At 42.7% G+C, this 23,106-nt stretch overlaps 1 protein-coding gene across 4 annotated transcripts in view; it reads right to left on the minus strand.

The window, feature by feature from the left end:
* Positions 1 to 23,106, minus strand: part of MYO5B (myosin VB) — a 380,074-nt gene that overhangs the window by 229,852 nt on the left and 127,116 nt on the right. For all 4 annotated transcript variants that reach the window (XM_017951725.3, XM_017951726.3, XM_009192713.4 and 1 more), the window contains exon 2: positions 10,769 to 10,879. In XM_017951725.3, the coding sequence (XP_017807214.2) occupies positions 10,769 to 10,879 (111 nt within the window). The remainder of the gene's footprint in view (positions 1 to 10,768; positions 10,880 to 23,106) is intronic.

Raw genomic sequence — 23,106 nt, forward strand, 5'->3', positions numbered from 1 at the left:
AAAGAGATGCAAGTAAGATTATCAGCTATATTATCAGACTGACAAGACCCTAACAAGGAAGAGGAGAGACAAACAGGTGCACCACTTGTGGGAACAGATTGGTTTATCTCTGGAGGTTTATACCTTAGCAGGCAACACCTAAATCAGAATTTTTTCATTGATGAACTCTTCTTCCTTGGTCTCATGAAATAATTTCACAAGTGAGCCAAGATATGTTCTCACTGAAGCTATAGACAGTGAAAGAAAAACTACAGGGACAGTCAGGCAGCTGCTCATAGCATTCTTCTGAATTAAAAAAAAAAAAAGTATGCTATAGGAATACAGTGTGTAAGAGGATTCCCTTTATTTAAAAATGTATTAAAGCCTAGATGAATGACCATGCAAAATATCATTGGTTATCTCTGTTAGTGGGATTTCCTTTATACAGTTCCCTGTTTTTTTCTTCATATTAATCAAGGCTCTTTTTTGTGAAAAGGTTTTTTATTTATATTAAACTTTGTCTATACAGGAAACCAGTGAACCATTAACTATCACGTAGATGATGCAGACAAATTTCCACAAGGTGGGAACAGGGGGAAATGGAGAATGTCAGAGTGCTGATTTTTATTTCATTCAATTCTAGAGTTGGCAGCCTTCTTCATCCACTGTTAGTGGTATCACCAGGATTCTAATCAGACCTCCCTCCCCACAAAGCATCCCAAAGACACCTTGGTGGAGATGTCCCCAGACCTGAGGGAGCACAGCTGCCCTCCTCTCCCAGGCTCTGCACCCAGCTCAGCAGGCAGCACAGGGACTGCCAGGTGCAGAGCCACAGAGCTCATCTCACTCAGCCACTCCTCTTTCAGATTAGAAAGCCGGGACCTGAGCCCAACGGCTTCAACTCCTGAGGCAGAAATGCTGGCCTCCTCTCGATTCTCAGATGAATCTCTTCAACTCTCCCCACAAGAATGGAAACTAATACAACCATTATGGAAAATAGCATATAGATTCCTTAAAGAACTAAAAGTAGAACTACCATTTGATCTAGCAATCTCACTACTGTATATCTACCCAGAGGAAAAGAGTCATTACATGAAAAAGATACTTGCTCATGCACGTTTATCGCAGCACAATTCACAATTCCAAAATTTGGAACCAACTCAAATGCCTATCAAATCAATGAGTGGATAAAGAAATTGTGGTGTGTATATATATGTGTGTGTGTGCACGTGTATATGTTTATTTATATATTTTATATACATATTTATATATGTTTATATATATATAATGGAATTATTACTCAGCCATAAAAAGGGATGACTTAATGGCATTAGCAGCAACCTAGATGGGACTGGAGATTCTAAGTAACTCAGGAATGGAAAACCAAATATTGCATGTTCTCACTCATAAGCAGGAGCTAAGCTATGAGGATGCGAAGGCATCAAAATGATACAATGGACTTTGGGGACTTAGAGGAAAAGGGGTGAGGGATAAAAGACTACAAAATTGGGTTCAGTGTATACTGCTTGGGAGATGGGTGCACCAAATCTCACAAATCACCACTAAAGAACTTACTCACCTAACCACATACTACCTGTTCCCCAAAAACCTATGGCAATAAAAATATTTTTTTTAAAAAGACTCTTCCCCCAAGTACGTGGAGGCAAACACACATGCAGTTTTGTGAAAACCATCGACAAATAAAGCAGTGGTATTGGTTTCAGTAAAACTGATCAGGAGTAAAAATGCCCAGAGCAGCAGAAAAGAGGGGCTGCAAGCTCAGCAGCCAAAGCTGCAGATTCTGGGGTGTGTGCACATCCAGAGGGAAGGAAGGAGTGAGAGACTTGACAACAGATTTTTTCCTATAACAGGAATCTGATTCTAATACTGCTGCTAGTGTCTGGCATTTACAGCTAACATGGTTTTATTTGACATCTAAGTGTTTATGACAGTGATCGGGGCCATGAACTTTCTGGCACAAAAGATTCCATCCACTCCATATTAACTGGGCCTTTAGAGGTGAAAAGGAGGCTAAATGTTAACACTTATCACAAAATTAATGCTTTGTCACCACTCAGAGTGGACCTTGGCTCCTTTCTGCAACTAGGAGCCGGGAATCAGGAACAGATGGAGGTCCCCAATTGGTCCCAGTCTGACAAGTAGGACTAGACAAGTGTGAGTGGCAGGAGGCCTAGAGTAGGAACTGGTCTATACCTGAGCTCCCCAGGAGGGTAGCCCCTAGCCCTATGTGGCTATTTCAGTGAAATTAATAAAATTAAATTCAACTGAAACCTCAGTTTCTCAGTCACACTAGCCACTGTTAACACAAAGTGACTGAGGCAGGTCTCGATTAACAGAGGTTTGTCTAGCCAAGGCTGAGGATGCAGGCAGGGAAAAATATAAGATTCATGAGCATCTGCAGCCTATGCTTTGTCCAGGGGGGTTTGGAAACTTCAAGGGGGGTTGGGAACTTCAGTATTTAAAGGGGAAAGAGCAAGCAGAAGGGGAAAAAAGGGAGGGAGAAGGAGGGTAAGCAGTGAGACAAATGGTTACACTCTTGTGAGGCTCTGATGAGCCTCAGTAAATCCACATTTTACATGTGAAAAGAGAGAAAATGAAAAAGTCCGTTGTGCATTTATCTCAGAGTAGGCAGAGGGATGATTTCTGGTCTTGTCCTTGTGCTGTACCTGTGAAGATAAGCTGGTAATTGACATTGTCATGGTGAGAGTCCACAGAACTCAGTTTTGTAGGCCTAGTTTGTAGGAGTGATATGTACCCTGGAAGATTTAGGGACTCAAGAAATTTCCTTGTAAGCAATTTGTGAGGAAAGCCACCTGGGGAGATAATGTGGTCTTCTATCATTGTGGGAGCGCGGCTTACAGATGAGGCTATGACACAGGGCTGTAAAATTACAGCTGTTTGGGAAAAGAAGAAAAGCAGTATTGCGTGACTCAGTTCCCAAGCTTAAATCTCCCTTTGACCCAGTGAGTTTGGGGTCCTGAGAGTTTTTCTTTTTGAGACAGAGTCTTGCTCTATTGCCCAGGCTGGAGTGCAGTGATACAATCTTGACTCGCTGCAACCTCCACCTCCTGAGCTCAAGCAATCCTCCTGCCTCAACCTCCCGAGTAGCTCAGACTACAGGTATGTACCACCACACTTGGCTTATTTTTGTATTTTTGGTAGACACGGAGTTTCGCCATGTTGCCCAGGCTGGCCTAGAACTCTCAGGTGATCCACCTACCTTGGCCTCCCAAAGTGTGAGATTACAGGCGTGAGCCACCACAATCCTGGCCTCTAAGAGTTTATTTTCTTTCACATCACATTTTAAGGGTCCAATAACTACATGTAGCTAGTGACTGCCACATTAGACAACTGAGATACAGAACATTTCACCACAGCCAATATTCTATTGGCAGTGCTGGCCTAGACTGTTCTAAGCCCTGTGGGCCTATGATTCTATACTACTTAGTAGGTGCTCAAAAAATATTAGTTTAGTGAAATGTCTGATTCACTGATAACTTCTCCCATACCTCAATCTATGTCTGTGTTACATAGTACAACAGCAAGATGGTATAATCATAAAAACGTCTTTGAATGACACTCCCAAATATTTGGAACTAATAATAATCATACAGTGGACAGAAGAGGAGAAAGAATTGGCTTTTATTATCTACCCATGGAACCAGAAGATCTAGAAAAAAAGATATGCTAGTAAAAACAGGGTTACCAACTGGCAAGCAGTTGGTGTTGACCCAGAGGTGGAAATGGCACTGAATAGGAGTTAACCCCTGTATTCAAGTCCTGGTCCATCAAATAAAGCAGCGGCTCTCAACCCTCCCAGGACACTAGAATCCCTGGGAGAGCTTTTAAGAAAGATAACCTACATCCCATCCCAAGATTTTGATTTAATTAGGCTGAAACCTAGGCTTTGCCTTTTAAGTTCCCCAGGGGTTTCTAATGCACAGCCAAAGTTGAGAAAACCTGAACCCAAGTTCTGCAAGGCCTTGAGCCCATCACTTGACTTCCAGGAACCTCAGTTTCCCTAATTGTAAGATGGGAAGCCTAGTTTCAGCAATCTTCAAGGGTCCTTCCAACTTCATTGGCTGAACGTTTCTAACTTAGGTGCATGGGTGCAGGGGTTTTCTCATTTGTGAAATTACAACAGCTATCCTAGAAGAAAAACAATGTTAAGGAAACTCTATTCCCAGGTAAGAGGAAGCCTCAAAGCTGAAGTCCACTTACCCTCACTATAGTAGCAAACATGTGGCTCTAGGTTCATTTAATATTCATTAAAAGGTTGTTTTATGCTATGTCCTAGACAAGCACAAAAAAACACAAACATTTAATGACTGTTCTGCTGTGTCTCATTCTCTAACAGTCCTGTGTTTAAGTTTTACCGCCGTCTTCTCCAATCCCCAGAAAGCTTATTCTCCTTAAAGAGAACCTTCTTATTCTTCCTCTTGCACCACGAAGCACAACACAGGCAGTCAATTACTTGAAAAATAAAATACTCTGATTTATGTAACCTTCCCAATTAGGAAATTCAGTTAAGTCATGAGGAAGTAGCAAATTAACCCTGAAACTTCAGTGGCTTAATACTGCAAATGTTTATTTCTCTTTTATGCTAGGTGTATAAGACTGGCTGGTACTGAGGCTCTGCTCTCTAAGGTCACACTGACACCAACATGCTGCCTGACAGTCACCAGGCAGAGGAAGAGAAGAGCACAGCAAACTCCCGTGGGTTCTTCTCTGCTTCCACCTGAAGTGATCGACATCAGTTCTACCTAGCACACCCACTCGAAAAAAGTAATCACAGGGTCCCACTGAACTGCAAGGGGGCTAGGAAACATGGCAAAGCATGAAGGTATCATCTCTGACACCCTAAGTGTTCCTGCTTTGAGAAGTCAGCAGGAAATCTAAGTAGTATCCAAAAGGGCTTCAAAGAGAGTGTGGGCCAGTCATGGTGGCTCACGCCTGTAATCCCAGCACTTTGGGAGGCAGAGGCTGGCAGATCACCTGAGCTCAGGAGTTCGAGATCAGCCTGGCCAACATGGTGAAACTCCGTCTCTACTTAAAATACAAAAATTAGCTGGGTGTGGTGGCATACGCTTGTAATCCCAGCTACTCAGGAGGCTGAGGCACAAGAATCACTTGAACCCAGGAGGCAGAGGTTGAAGTGTGCCGAGATTGTACCACTGCACCCCAGCTTGGGCAACAGAGTGGGACTCCATCTAAAAAAAAAAAAAAAAAAAAGTGTGAAGTTGGAGGACTCAGAGACTCAGATAAGAGGGTGGGTGGAGTAGCGTCAAATAGCTTGCCATGGACACCACTGTTTTATAAAGACTTCTCCAGATTCTTGAAATTGAGTTTTTCATATTCTAAACCCTACATTGTATATTTTCATTGTAAGTTGGATGGAAAACTTCATAAAGATATAGATATGTCATTTTTACTGTTGTATAATCAGACTCTGGCACATAATTGCTCAATAATAATTTTTAATGAATGAATGATGAATGAACAGTGATGCAAGTAATTAAAAGAAGAAAAGTCTATAAATGAAAATCTACTGATAAACTGCCTGGTCAACACACAATTAAGAGGTTTGAATTATAAACAAGATTACAGCAGCATACAAATACGGAGTCAAAGTTAATCTTTTGACTTCAATTTATTGCACTGCTTACACATTCTGTCGGAACTATGGAGACCCAGTTTAACTCCTAACTTGGTGTACTTCAGCAATGAACAGACCAGACCACTTTCCCTATGGGCTTAAACCTGAGTTTCTCAACCTTGTCACTGTTAACATCTGCGGCTGGATAGTTCTCTGTTGTGGGGGTGCCATCTTGTGCATTACAGAGCACTTAGAAGCATTCCACTAGATGCCAGTAGCAAATCCTCCTCATGACAGTTGTGACAACGAAAAATGTGCCCAGACATTGCCAAATGTTCGGGACAGGGGTGCAAATTGCTGCCCCACTCATCTCCAATCTGAAGCAGCTGGGCAAAGCATCCTAACCTACGGGGAAAAAATTAGCGGGGAAAAAATTAGCAGGAAAAATAGGTCAATGACAATAAATTAGAAAGAGCTTCAAGAGTACTTATCTGCAGACGGTGGTGATGCTTGCACAACACTGTGAATATACTTAATGCCACTGAACAGTACACTTTAACATGGTGAAAATGTTGAATCATTATGTGTATTTTACCATAATTTTTTTTACACTTTGACTCTTTAGACAAGATGACTAATTACAGTGGTAGCAATATTACCAGTAGATAATTATATACATTATATTTTATGCTAAAACATTTTGTGTATGTACAATATAACCATGATAACTGAGCAATTGAAAGCAAGATAAAGATAAAAATAAAAATTATTAGGAGACCCAAAAACCAGCATTATGATAAGAACTAAAATGGCCAGCTAAAAGAAGTAATCAAACTCTACCTCTACTAAGAAGCCTTGCTGGTTTCAGAAGGGTATCCCTCAGACATTCTTAGCTCTCTGGTTTTGCCAGATGTGTGCACAGCAGGCATTTAAGCTGCACTGAGTAGACAAGTGCTCTGCATTCTCAAGGTATATGAGTCTGAGTGCACCAATATGCAAGGACAATAGTCCTAGTGGTTCTGTGAGACTATAGCTTCTTGACATGAGGAACCATGTTTGATAGGACCTTGCTATAATGTCTTGATATGTTCAGTACCATCCTTAGACCCAAGCAAGAGGGACCCCTTCCCTGACACTGTGTTGCAGAGGGCATTAAATATCACATAATATAAATTATTAAAGAACATATGGTGTGCCTCCGTCCTTGGGATCAACGTTCAGTGCTGTCACAGCATGACCTGAAATGCTCAACACCGCTCTGGTGCCTAACACCTTCAGGCCCCAGAGAAACACTTCTCCACACCTTGTCCTGTGTTCTTGAAACAAGACAACAGTGCCCAGTTGCCTTGAGGTTCATGGATTGAAACACTGCCAGTACTGGAGAAACAATGCCAGTACTGGTGCTTTGGAGTGTGGGGAAGAATCAGGCAGCAAAGATGCTTAAGTAAAAGGGAGGACAAACTCATTATCTTTCCTTTCAGATAGCCCATGCAAAAGATCCTTTCATAATGGATTATCATTTTCTAATGGGGCCGAGGGTCCAAGTCCTTGCTTCTCCATGTGCTCTTGTCGTGGTTCCAGGGGTGCTAAGTATTTGCAACCCCTGCAACATGACAGAGGAGGAATGCTTTGAAATACTGAACAATTTATACTACTCATGTGTTTACACATATGTGCAGGTATAATATGCCCAAACCAAGATAGTGATTCTACATATTGGCAGCTGGATAGAGATTGAATAGAATTGCAACTATATTTTTAAAACAGTAAATGTTCAAAAATGTTTTTAATTAAAAACATGAGATTTAAATAATTTGATAAAATATACTTTAAACAGATGTAGGGTTACATTCTCTTGCTCTGGCCCTCCAAATGTCAGGGTGGGCTTGGAAATACTGAGACGGTGGAGTTTGTTCATCTTTGAAAAGCTCACATGCTCCCCTGTCTTCCTCTCATTCATGAATGCTAGATCAGGGCCTTGCCCAGAGGGAGTACTCATCATCAAGGTGGGTGATAGATAGTAGATACAAACTCAGCTGGAAAATGAAATTTAAATTAAAAACCATGGAAACAAGGAGAGTTTTCCCTGACACTAGAGGGCAGGAGTCAAGCAGTCAGAAAGGGAGGTGGGGCCAAGAGAGAGAAGGCCTGGCCTGCACAGAGGTGCTCCAAGCAGAGCATGCAGAAGCTACCTCATCACCAAGTTCCGCATCCCCTGAAAGCCTGATCCACTCTAAAAACAGTCTTGTGCTAAGAGTTGGCACGCCTAGATATCTTGTACCCATCACGGCTCTGGGGAGAAAAAGATGCTATTCCCCCAAGAAGTTTATCATCTTGTTGATTTCAATATGAAACATATTATGCCAGGTGAAATAAGACAGACACAAAAGGACAAATACTGTATGATTCCACTTCTATGAGGTACCTGGGATCGTCAAACTCAGAAAGTAGAATGGAGTTTTCCAGGTGCTGTGAGGGGAGAAGAGATTGGGAAGTTGGTGTTTAAGGGGGACCAAGTTTCAGTTGTATAAGAGGAAGAGTTCTGAAGAAGGCTAGTGGTGATGGTTACACAATGTGAATACCACTGAGTTGCTGCTGATTGCCACTGAATTTTACACTTAAAAATGGTTAGCATGGTAAATTTTATGCTACATATATTTTACTACGATAGAAATGAATGAATGCATGGATGAGCAAAAGAAAGAATGAAAAAATCTTTTAGAGGCACAGATAGAAGCTTGACTGTCTTGAAGAGGGGACAAGTTAGCAAGTAGGCAGAAGGTCCTATCATAAGTTAGAGGTCAGGAACATCATTGTCTTTCTGGAAGAGAATCTAACTGATGTTAATCCTTTGCTGATGCAGTGAAACCCACACTACTGAACTTCAGGAGGAGGGAGGATGCACGAGGTTGGTTGGAAGAGGCTGCTGGGGCAGATTTTCCAGCCAGCATAGTACACCATGGATAATTTCAGCTTCAGAGGAGACTCTCTGCAAGCATTCAAAGTCTGGCCACGTAATTTCTGTGCTCCTGGCCTCTAGTCCACAGCTCCGCCAAGTCACTCGTAATGATAGCTCAGAGCTAGCCGTGGACAAGCCACTGCCCATGAGCAACCTGGACAGACTCAGATGTTCAGAGCCCATTATTTCTTGAGAGCTGCTAATCTCCAGCGCCAGGCTTCCCTTCCAATTACATGCTGCTCGGCCTTGTAGCAGGGGAAGGAGGAGATGGGGTCTGGGCAGCTGCCAGGATTAGTCATGCAGGGCCAAATTCGTTTTCAGCCGGGTGGGTGAGCATCTGCTCTGTTTTAGCAACATGGCAGATCATTCCTCACTACCTCTGTACAACTTTTTAAAAACACCCACCCACTAGAAAAGAGCAACTGAAATGAAATCTGCTGGAGTAGAGTAGAAGATATACCACTCCAGTGGGTGGACTCATTTCATCTTTTTTCCCCCCGGCGTGGGGTGGGAAGTTATTCAACATGGTAAACATAATTCCATCTGTTGGGAGTTGTGCTCGTCATCTCAAAAGCAAGAGGTGGCTAGCAAATGCTGCCTACTAGGAAGAGGAATGTGAGGGATGTATACCTCGGTATAGACGTTTTCTAACAAGCTCATGTTCCAGGTTTACCAAGTGGTATGCTTAAGTGGATACAAAACAGAAGTTAGTGGTAGGATGTTCAATCAACAAGTTAATCACCAACCATCTAGAAAAGGAGACAAGACCAAGAATAGGCAGGAAATGATCAAAGGACAGAGGATATGGTACACACTTGTAGTGCTGTTGCCATTCAGAGAGGAAATAGTCTCTCCAACCCAAACCTTTTCTCCAAGCAATGTCTGTTCTGCAGCCCAAACTCAATCCGTCCCAAAGTCAATTCTTAATTTGTTACCAACCATTTTGTTCCAAACCTATTTTTCTCCCAGTCGTCTCCCCCATGGTAAAGGCTGCATGAACTACTTCTGCCTGCATCCTCAGGCTGAAGCCACCCAACCATCCCTTCCCTGACAGCTCCCAGATGCACTGGCCTCCTTCCCTTTCCTGGAACACGACAAGGTCTCAGGGCTTTGGCACACACAGTTCCTGCCTGGGACACTCTACTCCTGGTCACTGCACCCTGAATCTTCCATGTCCAGCTCCTTCTCAAAACCCCCTCTCCTCAAGAGGAGTCCCACCCAGCTCCTCCGGGGGCTGAGGCAGGAAGAGGATCACTTGAGCCCAGGAGTTTGAGGCCCACCTGGGCAACACAGGGAGATCCCATCTCTTTAAAAAGAGTGAGTTCCTTTTCTCTCCTATACCTCCTGCACTCACTTCCATGCCTACTGCCATTTATCATAATACTTTGTCTCACTTTCGTATTCATGTTCACTGCTCCCCTTTAGCACTGAGCTATCTGAAACAGCATGGCCTTCACCCATCTGCCCCTGGGACCTGGCACAGCATATAGGATGAGCATCCGTTATTTGTGAAATGCAACAGTTGCAGAGGCAGTGGTCACAAAAGGCTCATGAGAAGGTAAACTAAATCAGACATATCAGGAGGAATAGAATTTCATAGTTACTACCTTGTCTTCCACTTGAAAGAAACAGCCTGAAGGTCAAAAAATAAAAAATGCTCACTACAGCAGCTAACACATAGGGAGCACTTATGTGCCAGGCACTATTTTAAGTATTTGCCACGTATTAACCCATCTTATTCTCAAAACAGCCCTAGATAAACTAGCACTCCCATTTTACAGATGAAGTAACAGGCACAGAAAGATTGAGAACTGATGTAAGGTCACAAAGCTAGTGATGGCTGAGCCAGGATCCCAACCCAGGCAGGCTGGCTCCAACCACTGTGCCCTGCAGGGACCCTTGTAGCAGCTCCTCTCCCTCACTTCCCAGTGAGGTCTCAACCTCTTGTTCCCTCCACTCCACTGAGAAGATTCCTGCCTTGACCACCAATGATCTCTCAGCTGCTAACCCCAATAAGCACTTATTTTTTGAGTGACATCCATAGAGCGGCTTCCTGGCTTAGCACTTTCACATACATCAAATAGCAACAAGAAAGAATCCAAGGGCTCAGGAGTTCCAATATCCAGGAAAAACTCCAGCCCACAATGTACTATCTACTCCTGTTCCTTGCACTCCTGAGATCCCCCCACCCTCCGCCCAGGACTCGCTCTTACCGTTTCATCTTCCAGTCTGAGCTGCAGGCTCTTGTCTCCTTCTTTGTAGTCCTTGGTTAACTCAGCCGAGCGCCATACCTCATCAGGGTCAGGGATCCAGACCCTTGTGCACTGAAAGATTAAAACAGAAGAAACTTAGATACAGAACAAAGCTCTCAGATTTCTAAATGTGTGTCACTACCTAGAAAGGGCCTATCAGGAGAACTTCTAAAGCTATCTGCATGCATCTCCCCACCTTCTCATTTCAGGACACAACGTGATCCAATATCATGATAACGGGAACAACTCACAGGACTGGTAGCAGAAGGCACCTTTTAGATGTTAAAAGAACGCTGCAGATCAATGAAATCAAAATTCTACCCAAGAGACTGCTGAGCCTGCATTTGTTTATATACACTAGATATTGCACCACATCTCAAAGGGTGTTACAAAATAGCGATGTCAGAGGGAGTTATTTAGCAGGCTACAAACAAAACAGCACAGGCAAAAGCCAAGACAGTACAGCAAATGTTCAAAGCTTGGGAATCTCTGCTCTGATATTCTGCATTCAGAGACAGTCATTTTCCTGTAGAAGTGAAAGACAGTGGTCAGGAAATGGAAAGTGCATTTAAGTGTCCTCAAGTTGTCAGCCACCTCAATTTATCTGTCCACTCTTTTTCTTTTTTTCAGGTGTGGTCTCACTCTGTTATCCAGGCTAGCATGCAGTGGTGTGATCACAGGTCACTGCAGCCTCCAACTCCTGTGATCCTCCCATCTCAGCCTCCCAAAGTGTTGGGATGACAGACAGGAGCCACTATGCCCAGCCTATTTGTCCATTCTTTAAGCCACAAACCCAAAACTTTCACTCATCCTCCCCAAGTAGCTATCCTGATTTGCAGATAAAGTCATTGAATAGGGCCAAGTTCAGGCAGGAAAGAACACAGCCCTTGGTAAAGCAGTGATACAGGATTAACTGTCAGTGACTTGCCCAGCACATTCTCAACATAACTAGGGGGTTCCCAGCCCTGTTTGCAGTCAGAATCACCTGGGGAGCCTGGAAAATATTAATTCTTGGCTGTACCTCAGACCACCTCAGTCAGGATCTGAGGTGACATAAAAGTTCCCAGAGACACTAACAAGTGCTGAATGGCAGCATCTGGATCTCCTGGCATCCCACCGCACAGCTGTCAGAATTTCTGCATTTTCATCTCATAGGTAGGCAACTTCCACAGGGCCTATTTTCTGTAGAAGCTGTCAGTGTACAGGCACACACACATACATCTGGCTTCTTGGCCACAGAATATTATCAGGAAACCTGAAATAAATGGTTTTTTTGACCAAAAGCTCAACCAGAACATGTGCTTGGGTCAGCATCATCCACTTCACTCCTGGAGTGACAGCTGAGCACAGACCCTGGGCCAGTCTGTTAACTGTGCACATGCAGCCAGCTGGCTTTATTTTGGTCCTGACTTTTTTTTTTTTTTTTTCCAAAGCAGTGTTTTCCTCCAGGTAATCAGAGGCCTTTTTTTCTTTTAAAAGCAAGATCCTGACCCGTCCTACACTTGCCTCTAATTCACTATGGAGCAGTGAAAGTTGTAAGGCAATAGAATCAGAATACCAGTCAATGAGAAAGCAAACATCAACCACTTTGCATCCTTGACATCCCAACTCAGGGTACAAGCCAAAGTCATCTGTTTCATTACTAAGAAACAAATTCACAGAATCTTAACCTTCTTCCTGCTTCTTGAGCCTGCTGCCTTATGGCAAGATATTGCCATATCTTTATAGTAAAATAATATAGAGCTTTATAATAACAAAGAGCTTTATAGCATCTGAGAGCTCCCGAGTAAAATATAAAGAAGGTTCTGAGATACCTCCAGAGAAAACTTTCGGAGCATTTGCTGACCTTAACTGTCAACATTTCTTCTACCCCCAGGTGTCCTCACTTTCTCCACTATCGTTTAAGCCCACCATCCATCCAGCTGTGATGACCTGTAAGCTCCTGTCCCTAAGCTTCACGTGAGTGCCCATCCTTCAGCCTCACCACAGCTCTCTCATCACTGAGTTCCACTCCTGAGACTCCCCCTTCAGCCAGCACACCCAAGAAATTTTACCTAAAGCAAAGTCTCCACTCTGTGTAAATCATGTCAGGAATGGCTCAAGATAACAGAATGAGGAATAACCAGAAAGGAACAGGAAAATCCCAATAGGAACTGAACGGAGGTGATGTTGTGTAGATCCTGGAAGCCAGGGAGCCCAGTCCCAGCTCAGCCAAGGACTCTGATGGCCATCACCCTGTGGCCCATATGCCACTCATGGGGTGGTTAGTTGCATCCAGCACTGAAGAATCTCATTGCCTGGCTCAATCTCAACTTTTATTGTAGGGGAGTTCATGTACCTTTCTAGTTATATAAATCTCTCTAAAGAGACTAAGAACACCTGGTAGGCATACAATTGGCTTCTCATGTTGTCCCGCACCCACAAAAACTACCACAACGTAAGGGGCACAGTGGGACTCCAATGTTACTTTAGCTCTTTGCTCCTCCAAGTGAGGACCTCAGCATCGTCATCACCTAGGAGCAGGTTATAAGCATAGAATTTCAGCTTCCCCCAGACTCACTGTATCAGAATCCTCATACTAACTGCTTACTCTTCCATTACTGCAACATCATCTCACTCTTCCTGCCTTTGAGAATACATCAGCAAACTACAGCTGTGGGACAAATCTAGCACACTGCCTGTGTTGCCTGTTTTTGTACAGCCCATGAGTTAAGAATGGTTGAAAAAAGCTCAAAAGAAGGATATTCACGTAACATGAAAAAAATTACATGAAAGTCAAATTCTGATGCCCATAAATCAAGTTTCCTGGGAACACAGCCACATTCATTCATTCATTGATGTATTATCTATGTAATACTTTCACATTTTAATGCTAGGATTGAAGGCCAGGTACAGTGGTTCATGCCTATCATTCCAGCATTTTGGGAGCTGAGGCAGGAAGATCATTTGAGGATAGGAGTTTGAGACTGGCCTGGGCAACATAGCAAGACCCTGTCTCTACAAAACTTAAAAAAAAAAAAAAAGCCAGATGTGGTGGTGCATGCTTGTAGTCCTAGCTATTCAGGAGGCTGAGGCATGAGGGTCCCTGGAGCCAAGAAGCTCAAGATTACAGTGAGCTATGATTGTGCCACTGCACTCCAGCCTGGACAACAAAATGAGACTCTGTCTCAAAAAACAAAAAGTAATGACAGAGACCCTATGGTTCAAAGCCATTTAAAAAATATAGTAGGCCAGGCACAATGGCTCACACCTGTAATCCCAGCGCTTTGGGAAGTCGAGGTGGGCAGATCATTTGAGCTCAGGAGTTCGAAACCAGCCTGGCCAACACGGCAAAACCCCATCTCTACTAAAATTACAAAAATTAGCCATGCATGGTGGTGGGTGCCTGTAATCCCAGCTACTCGGGAGGCTGAAGCAGGAGAATTGCTTGAGTCTGGGAGGCAGAGGTTGCGTCAGCAGAGATCGTATCACTGCACTCCAGCCTGGGTGACAGAGCAAGACTCTGCCTCAGAGAAAAAAAAAAAAAACACACACACACACAGTAAAATGTTTACTCTCTGATCCTTTACAGGAAAGCATGCCAACCTCTGTCCTTATACTTACTATTTCCTCCGGCCACAGTGCCCTTCCTCACTTGTCCATGTGGGCAGGGTCCAACTTCCAGCACCATCTCCTCACCGATAACTTCCTTCCCTGTTACCCATAGAGTTAGCCCTACCCAACTATAACCTGCCACTATAAATTCTTCTATGATTAGCTTTCCTTCTGGTTTTGCAGTCATTTCTTTCACATTAGTTTCATCTCATTACAGCAAGGTCTTTCAAATCTACTGTTGGGCATCTTTGTATCCCTGCGATCTAGCACACCCTGGCATGGAACAGATGCTCACTAAATGTTCATGCTGAGTACAGGAATCAGTGAACAGAGAATGTTCATTCATGGGGCACCTGGTTTATACCTAAAACACATTGTGATAAGTACCATGTAACCAAGTACGAACACGGAGATCTAGCTCCTGAACCTAAGGGACGTATATCTAGTTGGGTCGATAACTCACATAAAAATATGCCCTAATGGGGTGATGTGACCAACTCCTAGGGAGAGTAACATCTATCCAGTGGAGAGAAGGAAGACAGGGAGAGAGGGGGAAACAAGTTAATGCCGACTTTGTTAGAGAGAAAGTTGGTAGCCAAATTCTTGCATGACGTTTAAAAGGATTTTCTATATGCAGATCTGATAAAGCAAACTTTAGACGCAAATCTAGTAAATATTTGGGCACAAGATATGTGTCTGGTCAATCTCTGCAATAAAGACACATGGGCACACATTGAGATTATAGCAGTTCATTGTTAAATCAGAATGAAGTGAACCCTCTGTTCTGTGCAGGATGGTTCACAGCTGCCACCTCCCCGCTTGGCCTCCTCACTTTTATCTTACTTTATGGATTCTCAGCTTAAAGTGTCTATAAATTACTGAGCAGGGCGGTTTACCCAATGTCATTCATCCTGCATATAATGAGAAATTTATAGATCTTCCAAGAGAAATTTTAACCATAATCAAATTTTGCCTTACATGCTGGCTTTGCGAACAACCCCGCCAACCCACCCCCTCAAGGAAGACGCATTACTTCTGTAATCAAGTACAAAACAGTATATGATGAGTATAAAATATATGGCCAAGAAACAGACACGTGAACTAAGAAGGTAGAGACAAGACTACAGTAGCTGGGAAAGACCTGAGGAAGGCAGACATGATCTGAGTTTTGGAGATGGAAAGATTCGGAGGGGAAGGGTTTCTTTTTGGAGCAATGAAAGTGTTTTGGTAACCAGACAGAGATAGTGGTTGCAAAATGCTGAATGTACTAAATGCCAAATTGTTCACTTTAAAATGGTTAGTTTTATATTATGTAAATTTTTTCTCAGTTTAAACACACACACACACAGTTCTGGTTGTAGAGAATGCAAACAGTATCTTGTACACGCTCTCTCCTGGCATCAGTTCTCATTACAAGTCTATGAAAAAGCAGTAAAATATTTTCACAGAAAGCCATTATTTTATGAGCCAGACAAACTCTCTAGAACCAAGGATCTGTGTTGCCTCTTAATTTTTTCTCACCTTCAAGGAATGTCTTCAAACAAATCTGACCTCTACCAGATTTACTGTAAGCCAACAGACTGTAAGACAGACAAATTCACTCATACAACCCAATTACCATGCCACTCAATTTGTCACTATCCTATTTTAACAACACTTAATTCCATCATATCAAAGTAAATAAAAGAGCAAGTCTGACCTAATTATCAAAGAAAAGCTTGTGATTTTTGGAAAGTTCTTTTGAAAAGAGCCCCACATATTTCCTAGAGAAGGCAGATGCCTACATCAAATGTAAATGCATTAGTACCAAGCTATTCTCCAACCCTCTGTTCCTTTCTTCCACTGCAGGGCCAGCTCCAGCAGCTGTTCTCCTACATACGTGGCTGGAGGGAGTGGCCATCTATGACAAGAGCCTCAATCCTGACTACACATCAGAACCACCTAGGGAGCTTTCACAAATTCCCATGCCAGGCAACACCCCATCGTACTTTTATCAGTCTCTGGGGGTGGGAACCAGGTAGTGTTTTCTGAAGCTCCCCAGATGAATTCAATATGCAAACAAGTTGAAAATGTAATTCCGTGTGGCTGACTGGGTAACAGATTTGAAGGGTATCACAGACCCTCATGTGCTACAGGTCTCTCCCCACCAGTCTGTGGTTAAACATTAAACTCCAGCTTGCAGATTATTTCCCCAGAGCTAAAGAACTCTTTCCCAAAAAGCCCCAGATAAAAGGCAAATACAGTGTTCAGAGGAGCACAGCATTTACCCATGTATATGAATTATCAGGCAGTATAGCACTGTGGTCAAGTGTGTGGGTTCTAGAGTCAGATAGCTTTGGGAAGGAATTCTAACCACCACTTAATAGCTTGTGTAAGTTGATGAATGGGTCTGAGCCTCAGTTTCCTTAGCTGAACAACCGGTAAAAGTTCTATCTACCTCGTGAAGTGTTCTAACAATTAAATGAGAGCCAACTATCAAAGCACATAAGTATTAGGCAATGATGATGATGATGGTGATATTACTATACAGTTTTGTCTAGAAATCCTGATGGGATTTTGGATAGAATTAGAAAATGAGAAAAGGAAAATAAGAAACCTAATGTGGTCTATGTTACTAGGATCGTTTAGATGTCCTGTAGGTCATAATACATGGGTAGCCATGCCTTACCTTAAAAATCAATACCTACTTCTACTCCAAAAACCTGAGAGAAGTGATTCTCAGTGCTGGCTGGCATATAACAATTATCTGCAGATCTTCAGATCTTTAAAAAACAAAACCACTAACACCCATATCCCACACTTGAATAATTAAATCTCGGGGGGTAGGGCCCAAACACTGTATTTTTTTAAAAACTTCCCACGTGATGAATGCACTGTCAGAATTCAAACTCCTATCTCAGAGTGAACCCCAGGTGCCAAGATGGACCTTCAGGGAAAAGAGAACAGGGACATTTGAAACCTGCACTCCCTGGAATTAATAATAATGCTACTTCCATCCCCTCCTACTAACATAAGCAATCTTAAGTATTTGCATCATTTCAACTTAGTTTCAAAACTGAGTTAGGATGAGCAGAGTTATCACTTCTCTTTTATACAGGAGAAACCTGCGGGTTAAAAGTACTGAATAATTTGCCCAAGTTGCCAAGAGCTTAGTCAAAAGCAGGCCTGGAGAAAAGACCTCAGTCTCTAAGTCCTCCACTGTCTACCCCACTCCTGGAGAAATATTGATTTGCTTACAGCAGCCCAGAGTCCTGCTGAGCATGTATTTTCTACAGGTAAAGTGATTTGTAATTACATATGAAAAAAAATGTACAAATGCCCATTAACAACGACACACCAAGTTAAGCCACAGGTAGTTTCAGCATTAAGCATCAGGCAGGCTGAAGTTTCAGTTGCAACAAAGCCTTGACCAGAAACAGAGTAGTCTGGGCAGAGTTCCCTGGGAATGGACAAAGGACCCCACAGCCTAACTTGATAGCTGGCAGTATAAACTCTCTGTCCATTCCTGTGATTAGGGGACCAAGAACAAGAACACTGGTCTGTTCAGAAGAAAGAAGGAAGAAAAAACATTTCTAAACTAATAGTTTCATTTAACACCAGCAAAACAGCAGTTTCCCAAGTGGCTTGGTACCTGGAAGGATACTGCTGTGTTGTAGGAACTATGAAAACACCTTACCTAACTGTGCTTGCAAGAAGTGGGTCACACTCCACTCTTTTGCAAGGTAAGAATTTAGTAGATAAAGACTAAGCCTTGCACCCCCTCCAAGTAGAGCTTCTCACAATCATTTCTACAGGTACCGCTGTCTGAAGGAGTGTTCATGGACCCAGACACCACATTCTGAACTCAGTGGTGGTGATTAGTCCTGCAAATTTGGGGAGCCCAAATCAAGAACATTCCCACTGGTGTGCTGTTGGTCATCTTCCCTTCACATTTATTGGGCTGGGTTCCCACTATGGGAGACAGAAGAGCAAGGAGGTGAAGAGTCAGATATAGGGTGCTAGATCCCACTCCCATTATCAGGTAAGGGTCTACACGTCTGAGGCTGGGCTTCCTCAGAAGGCATTTCCTCATCTGGTGGAAATGTCTTCTGCACCAGGGTGGTTACGATTAAATAACGTATACAAAATATTTGGCCCAGTATCTGGCACATTTTAAGTGCTTAGTAGTTCTTACTATCGCAGGACTCAGGCCCTGGGAGGGAATAAAACCAGAGAGAACTCCCTCCAGGAGCGCACAGATAGCCAAATAATCCCAACAGAACCATACGCATATAAGTGTCACGGGAACAGAGAACCTCAGTGCTTCCAGATTATTTCCTGAGTTAACTCCTCCTCCCCCAGCGGCGAGCCATGCTTCTGAATTTCTGTTTACTCACTTCCATTAAAGGCTTTCTGATCCAGTAATAACCTTCCCCTTTCCCCAAATGCTTTCCACTGGAAAGCTCCCTGTAATTTAGAGCCACAAGGAATTACATGTAAATGTCCTGTTTGTCCAGAGCCCCTACATAACTAAAAATTTAGGTATGATTTCTGAACCAATTAGGTAGATTCCCAAGGCCCACTCAGATGCCTCCCTATCTTGCTGCTGTTTTTCTTAAATGACAGAGAACCAGGGTAAGCAGAGCACTGGGAGAAAGAACTATAACATAATACACATACAGATGGGGACAGCAGAGAGCCACTGAGAACCTGGGGGGAGAGGAGAAAAAAGCAGAGAAGAAAGTCACTCTGATGTGGTAACTGCATAGTCACATAGCATGATTATAACAACATTCAACATTCCCTACCATTTAAATGAAACAAAAGTCAATTATAACCAAAAGGCAAATCCAAATGCCATGGTATCATATCATCTCAACCCAGTTTCTTGAGAAAAGAGTCAACTTTCTGTGATACCTCATTGTGTCAGTCACAATTCCATCTTCTCTATCACACATTCTATATCTGTATTTGAAGCTAATAAAGAGTCGAGTCTCCATGTGGCTGATGAAGGCAAAATTTACCTGTTTACTGCCCTGCAAATGTAGTTTAACAGAGTAAGCAGTGTGTTCTCAAGTGATGAATTGACAAGATGGGAAGCGTTTGGTGTATGAGGAACACTGAGGAGTCATTTTATCCAGCTGGTGTATACCAGTAGTATACTTGTTGGTGAGGGAAGCAGTGATAGCGGAGGCTTAGAAATACCTATCAAGCAGTGTGGTAATACTCTCACTTCAAGACTTCCCACGATCTACTTGGACAACAGACATATCAGTTTAGTACCTTCTGCATGTCCACTTCCAATGAACTTGGAGTGTAAATCCTTGAGTCTGAACTGAGCACAGGGGACCATTCTTTGGAGACTGTGAATGACCTACTGGCCTAAGTGGCAAGATCACTGAGCGCTCCTATTTAAAAAGGGGTGTGTCCACAGTAAGTCAACTTTTTAAGGCTGCAATGCAGAATCCATTTAACCTGCTTGCCAAAAAAACTAAAAAAGATTTCCTCAAAGCTAGTGCATATCATGCAGCTAAAGGATATGTCCAGATCCAATCAAGTAGCTAAAACTGTTAAAATCCTACTTCCATAATTCAGCTCCTAGACTCTCAATGCTCCCTAAACACAACAATCAAGTATATGAATTAAGCAATCTACTGTCATATTAAAAATCATTAAGTCACTTAAGATAGTTTTCCAGAGCATACCACCTTCATTTTAAAAGCTCATTGACATAATCCAACTTTTTAAATCCATATCTGATTCTATCACAGGATAGTTGTTTTCATCTTCATCCAGTGGATTTATATCCTCATCTCTATAAAAGACCAGTATATTGCTTTCCCCAGAGAAACAACCTTAACAGTTTATGATCACCATAACGCTTACTGAAAGGTCATAGCCCTATAAATATTTATGCAGTCTAAGTTTGCTTCTTTTTTCTTTTTAAAAACCTGTTCCATTACTTGACCTCTCTAAGCAACCAAAGCAAGCACTGACAGAAGTTATTTTAGGCTAAGTTCTCTTCTGCAAACCACTTCATTGACCAAAATAATTAAGAGAAAGCATAGGAGCACCACTCTTTCCTAAGAAATAACTTGGGGGAAACTGTACCTTGTATTTGAGTGCATGAGTTGGTTTTTCCTTACTCTGTCTTCAAGAGATGACATATCTCAGAACTTACTCACCTCACATGCTTGCATCTGGGACTCAAGTGAGCTCTCAGTTTTCCTTCCACAGGAGCATGTCAGTCTCCCCCATCTCCAATTATTCAAATACCTATCTTTGAAGCTGTTCAATAAACATTCAACTCCTGTATGTCCCTAATAGGCTACCAAGGCTTACAGACTGGAGCATGGACTCCAGTTCACCTAATCCTCTACAAGTATTTACTGAACACCTCTGCACAACAGCCAGGTACTGTGCGAGGTGCTGGACACAGTGAAGAGGAGACATGATGTCTTAGTCTGTTTTCGCACTGCTATAAAGAAATACCAGAGCCTGGGTAACTTATATAGGAAAGAGGTTTCATTCACTCAGTTCTGCATGGCTAGGGAGGCCTCAGGAAACTTACAATCACAGTGGAAGGTGAAGCAGCAGTAAGCACCTTCTTCACAAAGTGACAGGAAAAGAAAAAGTGCAGGGGAAACTGCCACTTATAAAACCATCAGATCTCATGAGAACTCACTCACTGTATAGAAAGTAGCATGGGGAAAACCACCCCCGTGATCCAATCACCTCCCACCAGGTCCCTCCCTTGACATAGCGGGATTACAGTTCAAGATGAGACTTGGGTGAGGGGTACAGCCAAACCGTATCACAGGGCCCTTCAAGGATCCCAGACTACATGCACCTAATCTCCTGCAATGGTCATAACTGCATCAACAGCACCAACATTGACAGCATGTGACAGGGGACCCGACCCCTGTGGATCATCAGGAAAGGCCTCACTGAAGATGATTCAAGCTGAATCCTAGATGGATAAGGAGGTAGCTGGGCAAGACATGGAAGGGAGTGGTTTCCAGGCTGAGAGGATACCTGTGTGACAAGTCTGGGGCATGAAGGAGAAGGGCTTGCTAAGGAATTGAAAGAGGGCCAGTGTGGGTTGGACACAGAGGACAGTGGTGAAAGGGGCTCAAAATGACACTGGCAAAGGTGCAGAAGCCACATCCAGTAGGTTCTTAGGGGTCACATTACAGATTTTTTTAAAGTATTCTATAGGCAATGGAAAACTACACATGAATTTCAAACATGGGAAAGGACATGGTCAAAACTACATGATAAAAATAACAGATTTACAGATGGAGTATATATGGAAGAATTATTCTCAGTATGATAGTTGAGTCTTGCAATGTGCATAACTCCAGTCCCTTTCCTTTGTCCTCATACGAGCACTAACAATGAAAGGAAATCATGGACATCATTTGTCCTACCACTATCCCCAAATAAACTGTCTTTGAAACTCTGCCCCTGAATATTTCTTTTATTTGGTACTTGTATCACTCCCAATTGCTAAACTGCCATTCCTACCATACTTCTGTAGAAATACACTTATAAAGTTTTGAAACCTCTTTATTCATGTATTATTTCATGTATCATCAACCAGGTCTACCAACTTTTTTCATTGCATTAAGCAATATGGAGCTAATTTGTTGTTTCAGAGGGTTGAATGGAAAAGTTTAATGCTAAGAATAGAGAAGTAATGTTCAGCCTAGGTACATTAGCAAAATGGCACAATAATACCATCTAAAATTCTAGGATATCAGAAGAAAGGAAAAAATGTTCCCAAATCAACACACATACTGAGTAGCAGCCATGAAACCAATTGTGACTTTCGAGCTAGGAAAGTTAAGTGGGTATCTGCTGCTTAAATTACTATTACCCTAAGACCTTAAAAAGATGCCTCAGATTTCCAACCTGCTTTTGAGATGAATTACTAAGCAGACACTATCAATAATATGGCCTGCCTATTTGGAACCGAATCATTCTCTGGAGAGCTCTATCTAGTGTTAATATCAAACAAATAGAGCTGTCGGATAACCATAGATCCCCTAGGATGACCACAGCTACCTCAAACTCCTCTAGGCCAAATGAACATGTTTTAGAGAGATTCAGGTGCAGCTTTATCCTGAAATGTCCTTTCATGTCCAGTTGAAAACTGTGTCTGCAACTTTAAAGATAACTGGCCTGACACTCTGTGTTCCTCATAAGAAAAGACTTAATAGAGTTTAGGAAGAGAGAAGCAGAGATGAGGTTGTGTGAAATGCACCCTTTATACACTCTACTATGAAGATGGAAGGGGGAATTCATCTTAATGAGAAAAGGTAAAATGAGAGATATACCCCATCTTCTCATTTTAAATCTCAATCTAAAACTTTGCACAAAAAGAGAGGTGTCACTGTGAAAACCATTTGAGGAGTTATAAAGTAAATGGGAAGACAGGTTATATTTCCTGTTCTATCTGTACGTGGATGAGTTATGGCCGGACCCAAGGGTTACAAGGAGAAGCCTTTGCCTGCTGCCTTCCTTCCTTCAACCCAAACCTGAGCAGCGTGTACACAACCCATTAGATGAGCAGTGCTGCCCTCAGACGCTGTTGTTCAGAGTCCCAGTTACCACTGCTACTGCTACTGCTGTAGTTTGAATCTTTGTCCCTTCCAAATCTCATGTTGAAATTCAATCCCCAATATTGGAGATGGGACCTAACGGGGGATGTTTGGTCATGTGTG

Source organism: Papio anubis, chromosome 19 (genome assembly GCF_008728515.1).
Source record: "Papio anubis isolate 15944 chromosome 19, Panubis1.0, whole genome shotgun sequence".
NCBI lineage: Eukaryota > Metazoa > Chordata > Mammalia > Primates > Cercopithecidae > Papio > Papio anubis.